This window comes from Carettochelys insculpta, chromosome 6, assembly GCF_033958435.1.
Source record: "Carettochelys insculpta isolate YL-2023 chromosome 6, ASM3395843v1, whole genome shotgun sequence".
Classification (NCBI taxonomy): domain Eukaryota; kingdom Metazoa; phylum Chordata; order Testudines; family Carettochelyidae; genus Carettochelys; species Carettochelys insculpta.
The window spans coordinates 24,581,136-24,597,354 of record NC_134142.1 but is presented as its reverse complement, the minus strand read 5'-3'; the positions used below and the strand labels follow the sequence as shown (position 1 = coordinate 24,597,354).

The window sequence follows — 16,219 nt, the reverse complement described above, 5'->3', positions numbered from 1 at the left end:
ACACTGAATATTTATTGTTTCCTCAATGTTTGATTGAAAAAATGTGATCAAAATGTTTATCAACATATTCTATTTACTAACATCTGGTTTTCAAGAAATGAAAAGTGGCAGGAAATGTTATGGTTGTATTTTTATTATACATTCGGAAGACAGGATACTGGGCTGAATGGACCTTTGGTCTGTCTCAGTATGGCCATTCTTATGTTCTTATTTGATACATTCAACAGAAAATGCCAGAATTTTATTTCTGGAAAATTAAAAACAAATTGATAGTACTGATAATTTTACATGAATACATTTGTTTTAAAAAAGAGCAGTCCAGTAGCACTTTAAAGACTAACAGAATAATTTATTAGGTGATGAGCTTTTGTGGGACAGACCCACTTCTTCAGATCATAGCCATACCAGAACAGACTCAATATTTAAGGCACAGAGAACCAAAAATAGTAATGAAGGGTGATAAATCAGAAAAAAATATTATCAAGGTGAGCAAATCAGAGAGTTTTAAAAAACGGTTATTGTATAATGAAAATAATTGTTCAAAAATGTTGTCAAAAATCTAGTCTACAGACTTCCATGCTAACCTGTATAAACTTTGACCAAATATATTAGATGTTCCTTTACCACATATGAATAAAGTAAGCAGGTAAATATTGACGCTTCATTAGAAAGAATAGTAAAAATCTTTTAAACAACAAAGCACATAAAAGGTTGCATAATACAAATCTAATTGTCCATAAATTACTAAGGGTAGTAGGTATATAAGTATCAAATGATGAATGATATTAAAAAGGAATTTAATGAGGAATTAATAAACTACTGGCTTCTGATTCAGTGTATATGAAAATGTATTGGCCTAAGAATTAACTATTGACTTTCATAATGTAGAGGTCACCTCTTGCACTACATCCTCATACTTTCTGAACCAAGAAATCAATGTGTGTCTCATACAAATATGTTTTAAAGACTGGCTGCAGTTCTATATCCCCCAATGAGCTGGCAGTAAGAATTGTTTTTCAGGTTTCATTAGTCTTTTAAGGTTAGATGGTTAGAAAATATTATTTACCTTCAAAGAACAATGATTAGTGCTCAATTTTCTAAAAAGCTCAGCAAATACTTGGGCACACAAAGAAGGGCCAGTTGTAATGAGCTGGGAACACAGAAAACAATGGGTACTATTGAGTCTGCCTGCTTGAACACCTGGCCTTGAGAGTCATCAGATTTTTAAGTTTTCTGCCAGAGGAGACCATTTTCTTCTAGTATGGAATATGACTTAATTTATTAGTGAAGTTACCTAAGAACCTTCCCTCTCTGAGCTCATTGTCTATTGGCTCTACATTACACTAAATAAGGGTCCTTTATTCAGGGGTGTCAGAAAAGTGTGAGAGATTATAAACCATGTGAAATGAAGTCCATAGATACAGCCAGGAGATTTAAGGATTTAGAGCTCAGTTCCACCACCCTTACTATAGATTGGAGTAATATCTTATTCCATGAGAGCTCTCATTAAAGACAAAGGTGAAGTCCATGGGGCTCACTTTCCAGTATTCTTTTCCTCTTCTTGTTTCTTCTATCTGCTTCCTGCTGTTCTGTGGACAGTGTATTTGTAAGTGGAGAGATGGCAAAAAAAGAGAAAATTCTTATGGGCAAATGCAAAAATTCTGAGTGAAATCTTGGCTCCATTGAAGTCAATAGCAAAACTCCCGTTGGCTTCAATGAGCCAAGATTTTACGGTATGTCTTTAAACATTTCTATTGTTAAAAAAATGAACTGCTCAAGAAAAAATACTCCTTTGGGTTGAGTCTAGTCATAGAACATGTCATTCCTAAAGGAACTGGTCTGACGAAGCTGTGACTGAAGTATGTGTCTGAAGGGGGGTTGGGTTTCCAGCACTTACTACAGTGCTCGTTACCAGAGCATACTGTATTAATCAAATCCAATTGTGACAATTCAAATGGATGTAAAGGAACAAGTCTGCTTCTCTAGCATGCACATTCATTTCCCACTGAAGCCAATTGAGGGCGACATGAGTGTACATTTGAATAAGATTTTGGTCTCTGTGAATTCTTTCACCAGTGACCCTCACTCAGTGAGCTCAGTAGCCTGCTGTGGTGATGGACTATCTTGGGACATGCAAGCCATTGGGTTTTAGATAATACAGCTGTTTTGTCTTGTCCTCTTTTAGCCCACTTTCCATTGTGGTTAATGAAATCACCCTTCCTATGGTCATTTCTATTTTGTGGAATAACTCATCTGTGCCTGAGATTTTCATGCTGACAGTTTAAAAAAAAAAGTCTAACCAAGAGGAAGTGCCACAAAAGCAGTTGGTGAGATGCACATTTACTGGATTTTATCTTATTTGAATTTAATGGGAGCAACTTTCAATTCCACAGAGCTCAACTGTGACTATTTTAAAGAGGACAAAATCAAAATATTTCCACTGGTGTCTTTTATTAAGTAATGCAAAATACAGTACTAATAATGACACTTCATGCATTTTAGACAATATAAATGCAAGCCTACAGAAAATATGTGACCAAGAAACCCTCAATTACTTTGAGGTAGTGTACAACGGAAAGTAGGAAAGCAGAAACACAATGGAGTAAAAGAACAAAATATTTGTATCACTTTGTGTGTACATTTTTTCACTCAAATACATTTGTATGAAAGAACTCAGGGTTCATTCTGTTCTCATTAAAAAATATACTTCTTTAAATTCACCATTCTCATACATTTCAAATTCACATGACAGAACTGATGGCATCTTACTGAGTGGGTTTGATTTTTGTCATCACAATGACGATTTTACCCTCATCCTCCAAGAATTCAGGCACTGATGGCCTCATGCACAAAAATAAATAAGAATCCAGCTTGAAGGAAAAAGGTTGCTGCTCAAATATCTTAGATTAAGGATAGTCTAATAAATACCATTTTGTTTATAAAAATATTTCAGGTTTATAAAAGGGGGGGGAAGGGTGGTCTTCCATCTGGAAAGAGTGTTGTGTGAAAAGTGCTGTGGAATGGTTGCGTACAGCATGTTGTTTTAAACATACAGTACCATTATGAATCTATAATTCATAATAATCCTGTTTCTTAGAACCCTGTCATTCAAAACAACTATCAAATGTTGTTTGTTTGTTTTTGTCTTATTGCAGTTTTGGAAGAGATTTAATTTAGAAGGGTTCCGTATAATTGTGCTTTTGTAAGACTGTCCTTCCGACTCAGGCCAGTACTCCCAGTCCGTTGAAACTGCTGCTGTTTGCTGTGGAGACCTGAGTGGCTTCCTTGCTCCATGGAAGACTGATGGATCTCTGAGGCCTCCACTGAAATCTGATTGAGGGATTCTGCTGAGCTGTTCGGGCTTACATCAACATATTCTCTTTTCAACACTGGGCTACTCTCGATGTTTTTGCTACTGCACAACTGCATTGTGATCCTGTCATTTTTTTGGTCTCGTGCTTCTTTTGTTTTGTAAGAGGGTAACTTGTCCTGTTTACAGCCCGTGCTGATGTCAATGTTCAGGCCACTGTCTGTTCTAAGGAAGCAAGAATCCTCAAGCCTACTTTGACAGATATCTTCTCCCTCTGAGAAGCTGTCTCCTTTGTAACCAGCATAGATGGGGCTCGTGCGGCTCTCTCCTTTCTTCATAGGACTGCTGTAGTACTGCTCTGAAAAACTGCAGGGTGACAGTCTGCCAGTGTTCCTGTAAGAATATGCACCAATATCCTCTACGCTCAGTTGTCTCCAACGCCCAGGTAAGTCTTCTTCTGAAAGATGTGTGCTCCTGCAGTCATTACGCATTTTCTGAGTGGCCAGTGCCTGCTGCGTTGTTATGGCTGAGAAATGAAAAGGCTCATTAGCATAAGGTGGAAGAGTCCTAGTAAAAGTGGGGGAGTTCTCATTGTTATCAGCAAGTTCCATTTGCTGCACAGATTTTGACTTGGCAAACCTAGGACTTCCCTGATGTTCGTAACTAGAACATGACTTTCTTTCAAACATTTCATCTCTGCTGCCCCGGTAGATTGCTTGCTGGGAGGCTGTCAGAGTGCTGGCCTGGGCGTTTTCTTTTTCCTCAGAGGTAACGCTAAAACTGGAGTAGGAGCTAGAGGTTGGTAAAGAGGCAACATATTCTGGGAAGGCTTCATGTGAGAAGCTAGAATGGAAGCCATCTTCTTCTACAGTGCTCTCAGTAGAATTCTGGGACCTCAGAAATCCGACATCTTTCACTTGCATGTCAACACTTTGTCTCCTCTCCCTTCTCCTCTCCTCAGGGCAGTAAAGGGCGGTGTCACTGCAGTAGATGTCAGACTTGTACTGGGGCCTTTGGCCAAGCTTCCCATCAGACTCCTGAAAAGAGCGATCCCTTGCTGATGTGCTTGACAAATGTGAGGACAAGCTGTTTGGATCTGGTTTCTCCAATACCTTAGCAATGACGCAAGTTGGTATGTTATCAGCAAATGATGTGTGACACAAGGGTACAGAAAGGCTGCATCCATGCTTTTCCAGATGGAGACTGACTCTCTCCTGAAAGTCAGATGGCAGCTGTAACATAGAGAAGTGGTGGGGGGAAGAAAATGGGGAGAAAGTCATTAATGGTGTCTAGCTATGCTGTTGGAACTCAGATCAATGAATAGACCAGACAGTATTATTTATTTAAGTGTATACAAGGTGTAAATAATAGCAGCTCAATTGATATCAATGAACGATGCCAATTTACACCAACTGAGAATCTAGCCCTTGTGTTCTTACTTGACTCTCTGACACTGGCCCTTTTGAGTTTCATTTATCACTATTATACATTTTTACAACCACAAGCAAACACCAGGGCTGTGTCTACACTTAGAAAAAACTTTGAAATGGTCATGCCAGTAGCCAAATCAAAGAATACTAATGAGGTGCTGAAATGAATAGGGGGATTTCGATGTTTGCAGGGTCCTTTTGAAAAGGACCCCCCGTGTGGACAAGTCACATGCAAGCAAAATGCGGCACTTTCGAAGTGCTGCGGCTGGTGGCATGCTAATAAGGCGCTGAATATTCATTTCAGCGCCTCATTAGTATTCTTCAATTTAGCCATTAGCATAGCCATTTTGAGTTTTTTTCTAAGTGTAGACATAGCCCGGAAGTCAAATTCTTCGTTAGATATACAGTGATCACATCTAAAAGCTGACTTGTTGCACAATATCACTACAATTGTTATTACTAAATAAGTAGTTGTATGTCCTGCAACAGCAAAGGAAGACTGCAAATATTGGAGTGAGCATCCCTATTATTCCAGTGAGCACTGTAGATAACGATTCCACACTGTATATGTTATGGTTCTTCATTTTCCAGCTTCACTTCAGAGTTTTTACACTGGGAGTAACCCAGAGACCTTTAGGCATTCGAAGTGTGACCTGATGTGAAATGGTAAGCCTGTTAGTATGGTGTATGATGCTAATTCTTATTAAGCTATACATCTTCCATGATATAGTCAGTTAATTCATATATTATTAATTTAATTGATATGTCCTCCATTTGCAACAAAGTATGTGATATTGCTGGTACTCTGGCAGCTAGAAATCCTAGTACTCTAATAGTAGTTACAGATGCAACAAAGATTGAAAGAACAAGTCATAAAATAAGACCATGAAAATCACCATATAGGTGTGGCTACTACTGCAAAAGAAATAGATCATTTAGTGTGAAACTTCTATGTTGGATTGGGGCCATTTTTTTTTGAGAACATACTGCAGTAATTGCACTACTGTTTGATCTATTTTATACATTACTTATACATTTAAACTTAAAAGTATTTTAAGGAAAATAACTATCGACCTCTTGGGCTGTTGCACAGTGGGATTAGAATTGATAAAATGGTATTTGGCATTGTATTAGTAGTATGCGATACCATAGCACTCATTCTGGTGTAATCAAAAATTGTCCAGTCATGGATTTGTCAAGGTATTCTGTGTTTTGCAGTGCATCCTGCTGTTTACTCTTTTTAAAGAGACAATTGCTCCTCACAATATATTTTGAGTTGCTGAATAATAAATACTTGCATTGATAAATGGAACTCAGCTGACTGGATGACAGTTTTGGCAATTGGGGTGGATGGCAGAACAAATAAAACCAACAAACCCCCCTACCCCTCCTCCTACCCTGGGTACTGGTTATATTTCATCAAGTGGTGCATTATGGCCCAATCCTGGAAGTGTTTAGGGCTGTGTTCAATGCTTAGTGCATTGCTCTCAGCTGCAATCATTTGCAGGATCAGGACATTAGATAATTGGAAGCTCTGTCTCTGTTTCAGTAAATCACTGTCAATTATTCATCAGGCAGTCTCAGTTACCAGATGTATTTAGTATCTCTCAGCATTGTACTGAGATTGATCTAGTTGATACAGTTAACATTTAGTTTTGCACTAGTCTGTCATAGAACTGCATCAAGGAGGCAATCTGAGAGCACTGTGCTAATGGAACTGCTGGAAAAAGCTGGTGTTTTACTAGCAATGATCTCGGCCATGCAAACACACATGGTGGAGACACTGCCCAATGTAGGACAGTCCCAAAAGTCTGTTTAGAAAAAAGACCCATCTCCTTCACTGAGAGACCTATCCATAAGGGTTGAAGAATGAGACTAGATCAGGAAGTGCCTGATCAGGTCCTGTTAAATGCCATGGATCTTACTGAGAGTAGGAACAGGCTGAAAGTGTCTCAGAGGCCATGAGAAGATTTAAAAACCTGGTGTGAAATCCTGTTATTATTGAATTCAATGTTGCCAGGATCTCCCCTTAGGTTCTGACGCACAGATAAATTTTTCTCCTATTTTTCTATGCATTTTACCATGCTGTGATGTAAATACAGCCCTAATCATGATTTTTAACCATTTGTTTGAGCTTAAAAGGTCACTTTCTCACACTTCTCCTGGGAGAGTTTAGGGGTAAGTCTAATGTCACCAAAGTGGACACTAGGGAACTCAAAGAGTATTTTCTGGTTGCCTTTCAAAAAGATGTCCTCTCCCATTAGCTTGTTTTAAAATTGATATTCAGAATCCAGTTGCTGGGAAATAGCTTCAGAGGGAAAATTGATCCTGGAGGCCTGAAGGATCTCCTTATTTCTTTTTATCATTTTACATTGAAGTGGCCTGCACAGTCCCAGTGCCTGGATTATGCTGAAGTTTTCTTTTTGTGCTAGATCAATGCAGACCTGTACCAGAGCTTTTGGAAAAGAAACTATCACCAAGTTCCATCTGAAGCTGGGAATTTGTTAATAATTCCCTTAGCAGCGGTGGTGTTGGAATAATTTGTACCCTGGAGGTGCTCAAAACTATTGAACAAAACTGCAAGACCTGTACATAATTCAAACCATGTCAAGCCAAGGGATACTTCTGCACCCCTGGCATCCCTAGTTCTACCACCCACGCTCATTTGAATGTCAACAGGTATAAGCCAACCTTTTCTGTTTCTTAAAAGAGAAAAAAAATCAGAGCTTTAAAGTCAAACAAGTAATGGGATTGCTCACACAGAATATGCCCTTTTCCAAGGAACATTATTTCTTTGTAGATTCATTAAGTTTGGTCACATTACCTCAGAAAGCTTATGTGCCCTGTCGTAATTCTTGCTGCACTGGAGCAGCTGAGCAGCTAAATTGCAGTCCTTTCTATAGAGCTCCTAAAAACAAACAAACAAAAAAGAAGCCTGATTTTTATGGCTTTCAACTAATCTCTGGCTTTAATTCTTGTTCCCATTTCTGGACAAACTTTGTAGCTTTTATTCTAAGAAAATGCAGAGCACATTTTATTTTTGTAATTCATTAGGTTTCTATTTTTTCTTATATGCTCCTGAAATGTTGCTCTGTTGGTTATCAAAGGGAAGGTTGTGGAGAAGACGGGACCAGAAAGAGAAATTTGAAACAGCATTACTTTAAAAACATCAATTTGCAACTTAGAGTATCGGGTGAGTACTTACCCTTAGGAATGCAGCATTACATAGTAACCATGCCTGAGAAACCGAGTACTATAATAATGCTGAACTATATAGCGAAAAGGACATTTGACAAGTATAAATATTCTCTCCTGAATATCCGCCAACCCACTTAGATACCACTTTAGAGATACCTGAAATAGTCTATTGGGCTCTAGAGGTGGGGCAGGGGGCCTTCATTGTACAAATTTAGTATTAATAATTGTTTTTAAATTAAATTAAAATTGTTTTTAATTTTTTTGTTGTCTTCTTCCTGGTGTGAATTCCCCCAGTACTTCCTGGTTCAATGACAGGAGGCCACAGTGCCTCATTTGGTGATATCAAATATTATAGTTTGCAATAAGACATAATGGTTGCAGCACAGTTGCATTCTGCACTACATTTAATGAATAGGGAAAGTATCAAGAGGATTTCACACAGAGGAAAAATAAACATATATTTTAGTTATGTTGTTTCTGTGCTGACTGGCTCCTGCAGCCTGTTTAGAGTAGAAATCCAGAACAGAAATCTGTGCTTAACTTCACACTCAGACCTGCTTTGTACTATTTTAACACAAATGACTCTCTTCTGATGCAGCATTTACAGGGCCACTGAGATACATCTGTAGTGTTCTCCTCTCTAAAGGTGCTGTTACAGATAAAGCTTATTTTTAGATGTAAGTGCAATAGTTATGCAAAGATATGGTACAGAAAGGATTTAAAACCCTACAGACACCAGACTGTGCAAAAGTTGTAAACATTTTATAATGTTTACAGAGAAAACAAGTTTATGATTAAAGTAGCTTCATTTTTCCCAAGTTCTAATTCTCTATCTTCAGTGTAAACAGACTTTTCTTTTCTGAGTACCTCTTCTGAGAAAACATAGCTAATCTGCAAAATCAGTCCGGCAAGAAGTTCCTGGGATCAGCTTTCTATGAACATGAGAAAAGCAGATGGAGATTTTCTTTGGCCCTGTTGGATTTACACCTACAGATTCAAATGTCTTCAAACAATGTTTGCAGGCTATGATACTTTACTTTATTTCAATTTGCTCACCATATACTTTTCACTCTCTGCCTCAAATATAAAAATGTTTTAAAAAATGGAAATAACTGTTTCCAGGTAATTCCTGTTTTTAATTTTATATTAGTGAATCAGGCCCTTGTTCTGAAAAACAGATGCAAACAGTAGAAACCCAGACATATAATTTAAAAACAAAATCTCTGTTGCATGTGCATGAGGTTCTGGCATATATTACATATATATTGTCCATTTAGCCCATTGCTGCACAATACCTAAAAAAGACAGCTACTTAAGGTTTCTAACGGCATGATTTGGCACTCAAGAATGAAATCATTCTGACATTTCATCCTTTATTTCCAAACTAACTGTTTCCATGGCCGTGTCTTCACAGATGAAAGTGTAGAACACATTTCTGAGACTTTTTTTATATAAAATGTGAAAAATGTATCTAGAAAATCATGTTAGTTGAATGTAGTGCCTGTACCTTCTTCCAAACATGACAGTATTCAATACCTGACTGGGTTCAATCATCTCCTTGAATACAATATTTGGGTGGGAACCAGCCAGGAGTGCAGCAAATAGAGCAATAATCAACAAATGGCATCAGAGGGTGTCCCATATTCTATCGCCTGTTTTCTGAATGAAAGGTATTGTTCACTAGTATGGGGGAAAATGCCATGTTTTTAAGACATATCAGCAGGGTAATGATACCCTTTTTATCTCATAAGGGTATGTTGCTCAACGGCTTCTCTAGTTAGCAATTAAGTATAATGTGGAAAATCTATGTGGCAGTTTTTGAGCCAAGTGCAGTGGACTGAATTCAGCCTTCAGCTTCACCATGCAGCTCCATTACCAGAGGGCAAGATTTACCCATCTTGACTTGCTCTTGGGTGTGAGGAGATGAGTATAGGCCTCAGTGTTGGCTTGCGCCTTTAAGTTCTGATGTAATACAAATACTGAATAATAATAGTGATAATAGCAACAACTTTTCTGTCATGTGCCATATTCCAGTTCAATTTACTATAACTAATCTGAAACCACCACAATTCACAACTCTGATTGGTTCACATGTGGGAACAATTCTTGCTCTTATGAAATCCAGCTGATGACAGTGGAGTTGTAGTGGTGTAACTATGGGCAGATTCTTACCCAGTTTAATTTATACTTGGTGGGATGACTCATAACTGGAGCATGCTCATAGAAGGATATAAACTGTTCTGGAAGAACAGGCTGGGCAGAAGAGGAGGAGGAGTTGAGCTGTATATAAGAGAGCAGTGTGATTGCTCAGAGCTCCAGTATATAGAGTGAGAAAAGCCCACTGAGAGTCTTTGGATTAAGCTTAGAGGCAGAAGTAACAGAGCTGATGTTGTGGGTGGTGTCTGCTGTAGACTACCAGACCAGGTGGATGTGGTACATGAGGCTTTTGTCAGACAATTAACAGAAGCTTCCAAATTGCAGGCCCTGGCTTTCATGGAGGACTTTAATCACCCAAACATTTGTTGGGAGAGCAATATAGCAGCACACAGACAATCCAGAAAGTTTCTGGAGAATGTTGGGGATAACTTCCTGGTACAAGTGCTGAAGGAACCGACCAGGGGCTGTGCACAGCTTGACCTGCTGCTCACAAACTGAAAGGAAACGGTAGGAGAAGTAGAGGTGAGAGGTAACCTGGGCTGCAGTGATCATGAGATGGTAGATTGGATGATGGTGGTAACCTAGTGACAGATGATGTGGGAAAAGCTGGAGGACTCAACGCCTTTTTTGACTGTCTTCACAGACAAGGCCTGCTCTCAGACTACTGCTCTAGGCAATGCAGTATGGGAAGGAGTTGGACAGCCCTTGGTGGGGAAAGAACAGGTTAAGAACCATTTAAAAAAGCTAGGCATGCACAAATACATGGGTCAAGATTTAATGCATCCAAGGACATGTCTACACTAGCCAAAAACTTCGAAATGGCCATGCAAATGGCCATTTTGAAGTTTACTAATGAAGGTCTGAAATACATATTCAGCGCTTCATTAGCATGCAGGCAGCCGCGGCACTTCGAAATTGACGCGTGGCTCATCCAGACGGGGGTCCTTTTCTAAAGGACCCCGCCTACTTCGAAGTCCCCTTATTCCCATCTGCTCATAGGAATATGGGAACTTCGAAGTAGCTGGGGTCCTTTCGAAAAGGAGTCCCGTCTGGATGAGGCTCGTCAATTTCGAAGTGCTGCGGCCGCCTGCATGCTAATGAAGCACTGAATATGTATTTCAGTGCTTCATTAGTAAACTTCGAAATGGCCATTTGCATGGCCATTTCGAAGTTTTTGGCTAGTGTAGACATAGCCCTAGGGTACTGAGGGAATTGGCAGATGTCATTGAAGAGCCTTTGGCTATTATCTTTGAAAACTTGTGGAGATCTGGGGAGGTCCTGAATGATTGCAAAAAGGTAAATATAGTGCCCATCTTTAAAAAAGGAAAGAAGGACAATCCAGGGACCTATAGACCAGTCAGCCTTACCTCAGTCCCTGGAAAAATCATGGAGGGGATTCTCAAGGAATCCATTTGGAAGCACTTGGAACTGGGGAAATTTATTTGGAATAGTCAACAAGGACTCACCAAGGGCAAGTCACATCTGATCAATTTGATTAGGTTCTATGATGAGATAACTAGTTCTGTGGACATGGGGAGGTCAATGGATGTGATATATCTTGACTTCAGCAAAACTTTTAATACAGTCTCCCACAATTATCATGCCCACAGTAAGGAAGTATGGATTGGATAAATGAACTATAAGGTGGATAGAAAGCTGGCTAGTTGGTTGAGCCAAACATTTAAGCTGTGTCTACATGTGCACAAGCATTCAAAATAAGTGGCCCTTATTTGAAAGAGCAGGAGGAGAGTCCACATCTTTTGTAAGAAAATCGAAAGAATGGAGCACAGACTTTGAAATCTGAACCCCGATCCCGTATCTGGAAGATCGCTCCCTTTCGAAATACTAAATTGAAAGAGTACATGTGTAGACACTCCACAGTCCGCTTTTTCAAAATACGGGTCTGCCATGGTGCTGGTCAGCTGGACCGTGGGGCCCCTCCAGCCGGCAGCAGTGGGGCTCTATGATCCTTGCATTCAGCTGCCTTAAAGCCGCATGCATGCAGGAAACCTGTGGCAGGAAGCTGAGAGCGTGCTAGAAGCAGCCTCCTCACATGCTCCAGCTGTATGTTCCAGTGACACAGCAGGGCTAGCAGCCAGCTCCCCCATGAGCCCCATGGCCCCCGCTCTGAGCCCCCGCAAGGCTCCCAGGGGGACAAAAAAAATGTTCCCCTCCTGGATGAAGCGGGAGCTGCGGGACCTCCTTGGCCTGTGGAAGGATGAGGAGGTCCTGCACCACATGGGGGCCAAGCGGCGCAATGCCGCTGCCTTCAATCACCTGGCGCAGGGCCTCCACCAGGGCCACCCAGAGTGTACCACACAGCAGGTACGCTCCAAGGTTAAGGAGCTGTGTCAGGGCTATGCCCGGGCCAGGGACCAGGCCGGATGCTCCGGGGCAGCTGCAGCGAAGTGCCCCTTCTGCAGGGAGCTCTGGGGCACCCTGGAGCCCTAGAAGAGCTCCCAACCTTCGGCATTCCTGGACACCTCCAGCGAGGAGCTGCAGCTGGAGGAGGAGGAGGAGCAGCCCAGACCGGGGACCCAGGAGGGCAAGGGGACCACCGACTGGTTGAGTGAGGAGGGGGACCTCACCATCGTGATCCCCTCCTGTTCCTCCAGCCGGATGACCTGAAGCTGGACATCCCCGGACATCGCCGAGGCACCCTCTGGTACGTACAGGGAGGGGAGCACACCTATTCCACAGGGTGGGGGCAATGCAACAGCTAGTCACCTGCACACGGGACTGGTGGTCCCAGGTCGCACACAGGCCACCCCCCACATGGGATGAGGCACCACGCCGTGGCACACCAGCAAAGCCCAGCACCCGCCCTCAGTGGACAGCGCCGCAAGCCTCACAGGGGTGGCAGCTGGTCAGTGCCGGACAGCACCTAGGGCCCGTACATTGCAGGCCAGGAAGGGCCACCTGCAGGAGAAGACCCCTGGATGTACCCCCAGGCCGGGAGGCCCAGCATGTGGGGGGTCGGTTGGTGCCCCTTGGGGGGGCAGTGTCCTTTGTGGGGGGCAGGGGCCCAATGGGGTGAGCTCGGGCGGGTGGGCCACAGCCTGGTCCCCTCCTTCCAGGGCACATTACTGACATGCTCTCCTCCCCTCCACACAGCCTCACCATCCGTGGGCCGGGAGAGCCCTGCGCTGTTCCTCATCCCGGAGAGCCTGCCCGCAGCCCTCGGAGGTGTCTGGATGCCACCCCAGGCAGTGCACCATTGGGGCTGTGGCTGGAGGACCCCTCACTGGGCTGAGGAGGACCCAGCCAGCCAGCGCCAGGCCGAGGTGGCTGAGCAACATCTGTGGCTTGCCCAGGCTGACATGGAGGGGAGGAGGACAGCCTGGGATAGGCTGCTGTCCACCCTGCAGGGCATTGGCCATGCCGTCCGGGACCATATGGCCACCGTTGCCCACCTCCTGGCCCCCTCAGCGGCTCCCCCTGCTGGTCCTGCCCCCCCACCCCACTGAGCCTGACCCTCCACCCCCACATGGCCCACTCACCAACAATACCTGCTAGTGCTACCCGCACCCTCCCCTCCCCGCCGGGGACCCCGCACCCAGGGAAGTGGGGGCTCCAGGGGCCGACAGTGCTCATGGCCCACCACCCCTGCCCTGGAATGAGCACCTCGATCCCCTCCGAGTAAGGTTCCTCCCGCCCTCCCCCTCCAAATTAGGTTCCCCTGTCCCGCTCTGAGTTAGGTTCCCTCCTGTACATAGTTACCAACAAAAATAGTTATATAAACATTTCTTTATTGTTCACCACTCCGTGCTGTGCTCCTCAGGGGGACGGTGGGTGGTGGATATGTGGGTGTGGTGCTGGTGAGGGTGGGGGTAGCGGGGATGGTGGGTGACAGATGTGCGTGGGATGTGGGTGTGCATGCGCGTCAGAGGTGGCCATTGGCAAAGGCTGCCTGAGGGCCTCCCAGATGCGATGGCCACCCCAGTGGGCCTGGCGGATGGGGGCGGTGCCCGGCTGCTCATAGACGAAGCCGGCCAAAGAGTCCCCCCAGGGACATAGGTGTCCCCCTTTCCCTCCATGATGTTGTGGAGGACACAACAGACGCCAACCACCTGGGGCACGTTGAGGACCCTGACCTCCAGCTGCATGAGGAGGCACCTCTGCTGTCCCTTTAGGCGCCCGAAGGCCCGCTCCACCACGTTGCAGGTGTGGTTGAGGCGCTCATTGAATGCCTCCCAGGTGGGGTCGAGGTGTCCCATGTACGGCCTCATGAGCCACAGCTGCAGGGGGTACGCTGCATCTGCCACCATACAGAGCGGCATGGTGATGTCTTCCGCCACCAGAATCTCCCGCTGGGGGATGAAGGTGTCAGCCCCCATGCGCCGGCAGAGGCCGGAGTTCCGGAAGACCCGGGTACGTGGGTGTGGCTGGCCCAGCCCACGCAGCGGTTAGTGAACCGGCCCCTCGCGTCCACCAGGGCCTGGAGCACCACTGAATGGTAGCCCTTCCAGTTGAGGTACTGGCCTGCACTGTGTGGAGGAGCGCGGATGGGGATGTGCGTGCCATCCAAAGCACTGATGCAGTTTGGAAAGCCCAGGTCCTGGAAGCCGGCAACATTGTTGTCCAGATCCCCCAGGCAGACGACCCTATGGAGCAGCATCGCGTTGATGGCCCTGATGACATGTGGGGGACACGTGCTCTGGTGCGGGTGTGGTGGCTGTCTCCCCCCTGCCTCGGGCCCATTCTGTCCCCCTCCCATCTGGCCCCCACCCAGCCCCCTGCCCCCCACCCTTCCAGCCCCTGCCCCATCTGGCCACTTGCAGAGGAGGGTTTCACTTGCCCCAGCCCCAGCCCTTGCACCCACCCGGCCCCATCATACCTCCATAAGTACAGCCCCAACGGTGGCCTTGCCCACCCCAAACTGCTGCCCCACAGAGTGTTAGGAGTCTGGGATGGCCAGCTTCCATATGGGAATCACAACCCGTTTCTCCAGGGTGAGGGCTGGCCGCATGCAGGTGTCGTGGTGCCAGAATGCGGGGGCAAGCCAGTGGCAGATCTCGTCGAAGGTCTGCCTCGACATGCGGAAGTTCCGCAGCCACCTTTCCTCACCCCACTCCACTAGCACCATGCGCTCCCAACAGTCGGTGCTGCTGGGGTAGGTCCAGAGGTGTCGGGGCACCTGGGGGTGGGGGGCGCAAGGCAGTGCCACGGGGGAAGGAGCCCCGTGGCCCTGGGGGGACCGCCCAGCCACTTGATGAGATTGGATGCATCTGCGGCGATGGTGCACAGCACTGCCAGCAGGGGTTCCATCATGACGGCGTCCTCCTGCAGGAGCTGTTGCTGGGCCTCCCTGGTGGGCACAAGTGGGCTCTGCTGGGCTGGGAAAGGCTGGGCAGCACTCGGCTCGTGTGGAGAGGAAGGCGGAGGGAGGGCCCTTTATAGGAGGTGGCTGGCTGTGGCCCTGGAAGGGCTTGTCGGCCATGGGACCCCAGCCACAACATTTTCTGCCTCCCTTCTTTCGAAAGAGGGCTTGGAGCCATGCGGATGCTCTTTTTTAAAAGACTTCAATGGCACTTCGAAAGAGCAGATTGAAGCGCTGATCCGAAAAATGGTGGCGGGTGCTCCCTTTCAATGGCTGATATTTCGACCGCTGAACTTTGATTTTTGCCCTTTTGAAAGGGCACACACATGTAGACACAGCTTTAGTGATCAACGGCTTGTTGTCTGGTTGGTTTCAAGTGGAGTGCCTCAAGGATCAGTTCTTGGACGAGTATTGCTCAACAGTTTTATTAGTGACCTAATTTCACCCTCAGCAAATTTGAAGATGACACTAAGCAAGGCAGACAGGTAGATATGGTGGAGGATAGGGATAGGGTCCAAAGTGACCTTGATAAATTGGAGAACTGGGCCAAAAGAAATCTTATGAGGTTCAGTGAGAAATAGTGCAGCATCCTGCACTTGGGACAGAAGAATCCCAAGCATTGTTACAGGCTGGGGACCAACTGATTAAATGGCAGTGCAGCAGAAAAGGATCTTGAGGTTACAGTGAATGCGAGGCTGGATATGTGTCAACAGTGTCCCCTTGTAGCCAAGAAGGCTAACGGCATATTGGGGTGCATTAGGACGAGCATTTACAGCCGATCTAGAGAAGTTCTTGTTCCCCTCC

General features: G+C 45.0%; 2 protein-coding genes and 1 long non-coding RNA gene across 3 annotated transcripts in view; 2 read left to right on the top strand and 1 right to left on the bottom strand.

Moving 5' to 3' along the window:
- Positions 1 to 3,277, top strand: part of WDR25 (WD repeat domain 25) — a 144,366-nt gene extending 141,089 nt beyond the window's left edge. Inside the window, exon 9 of the mRNA XM_074996510.1 lies at positions 3,156 to 3,277. Within this exon, the coding sequence (XP_074852611.1) occupies positions 3,156 to 3,172 (17 nt within the window). The 3' untranslated portion in view covers positions 3,173 to 3,277. The remainder of the gene's footprint in view (positions 1 to 3,155) is intronic.
- The window catches only part of BEGAIN (brain enriched guanylate kinase associated), a 261,465-nt gene continuing 248,414 nt past the window's right edge, over positions 3,169 to 16,219 (bottom strand). Inside the window, exons 9-10 of the mRNA XM_074996506.1 lie at positions 7,565 to 7,648; positions 3,169 to 4,542 (exon numbers count right to left, since the gene is read on the bottom strand). Coding sequence (XP_074852607.1) covers positions 3,169 to 4,542; positions 7,565 to 7,648 — 1,458 coding nt within the window. The remainder of the gene's footprint in view (positions 4,543 to 7,564; positions 7,649 to 16,219) is intronic.
- LOC142014251 (uncharacterized) lies at positions 7,313 to 8,933 on the top strand. Its single transcript, XR_012645900.1, has 3 exons — positions 7,313 to 7,419; positions 7,853 to 7,933; positions 8,778 to 8,933. It is a non-coding gene; the product is annotated as an uncharacterized LOC142014251 (long non-coding RNA).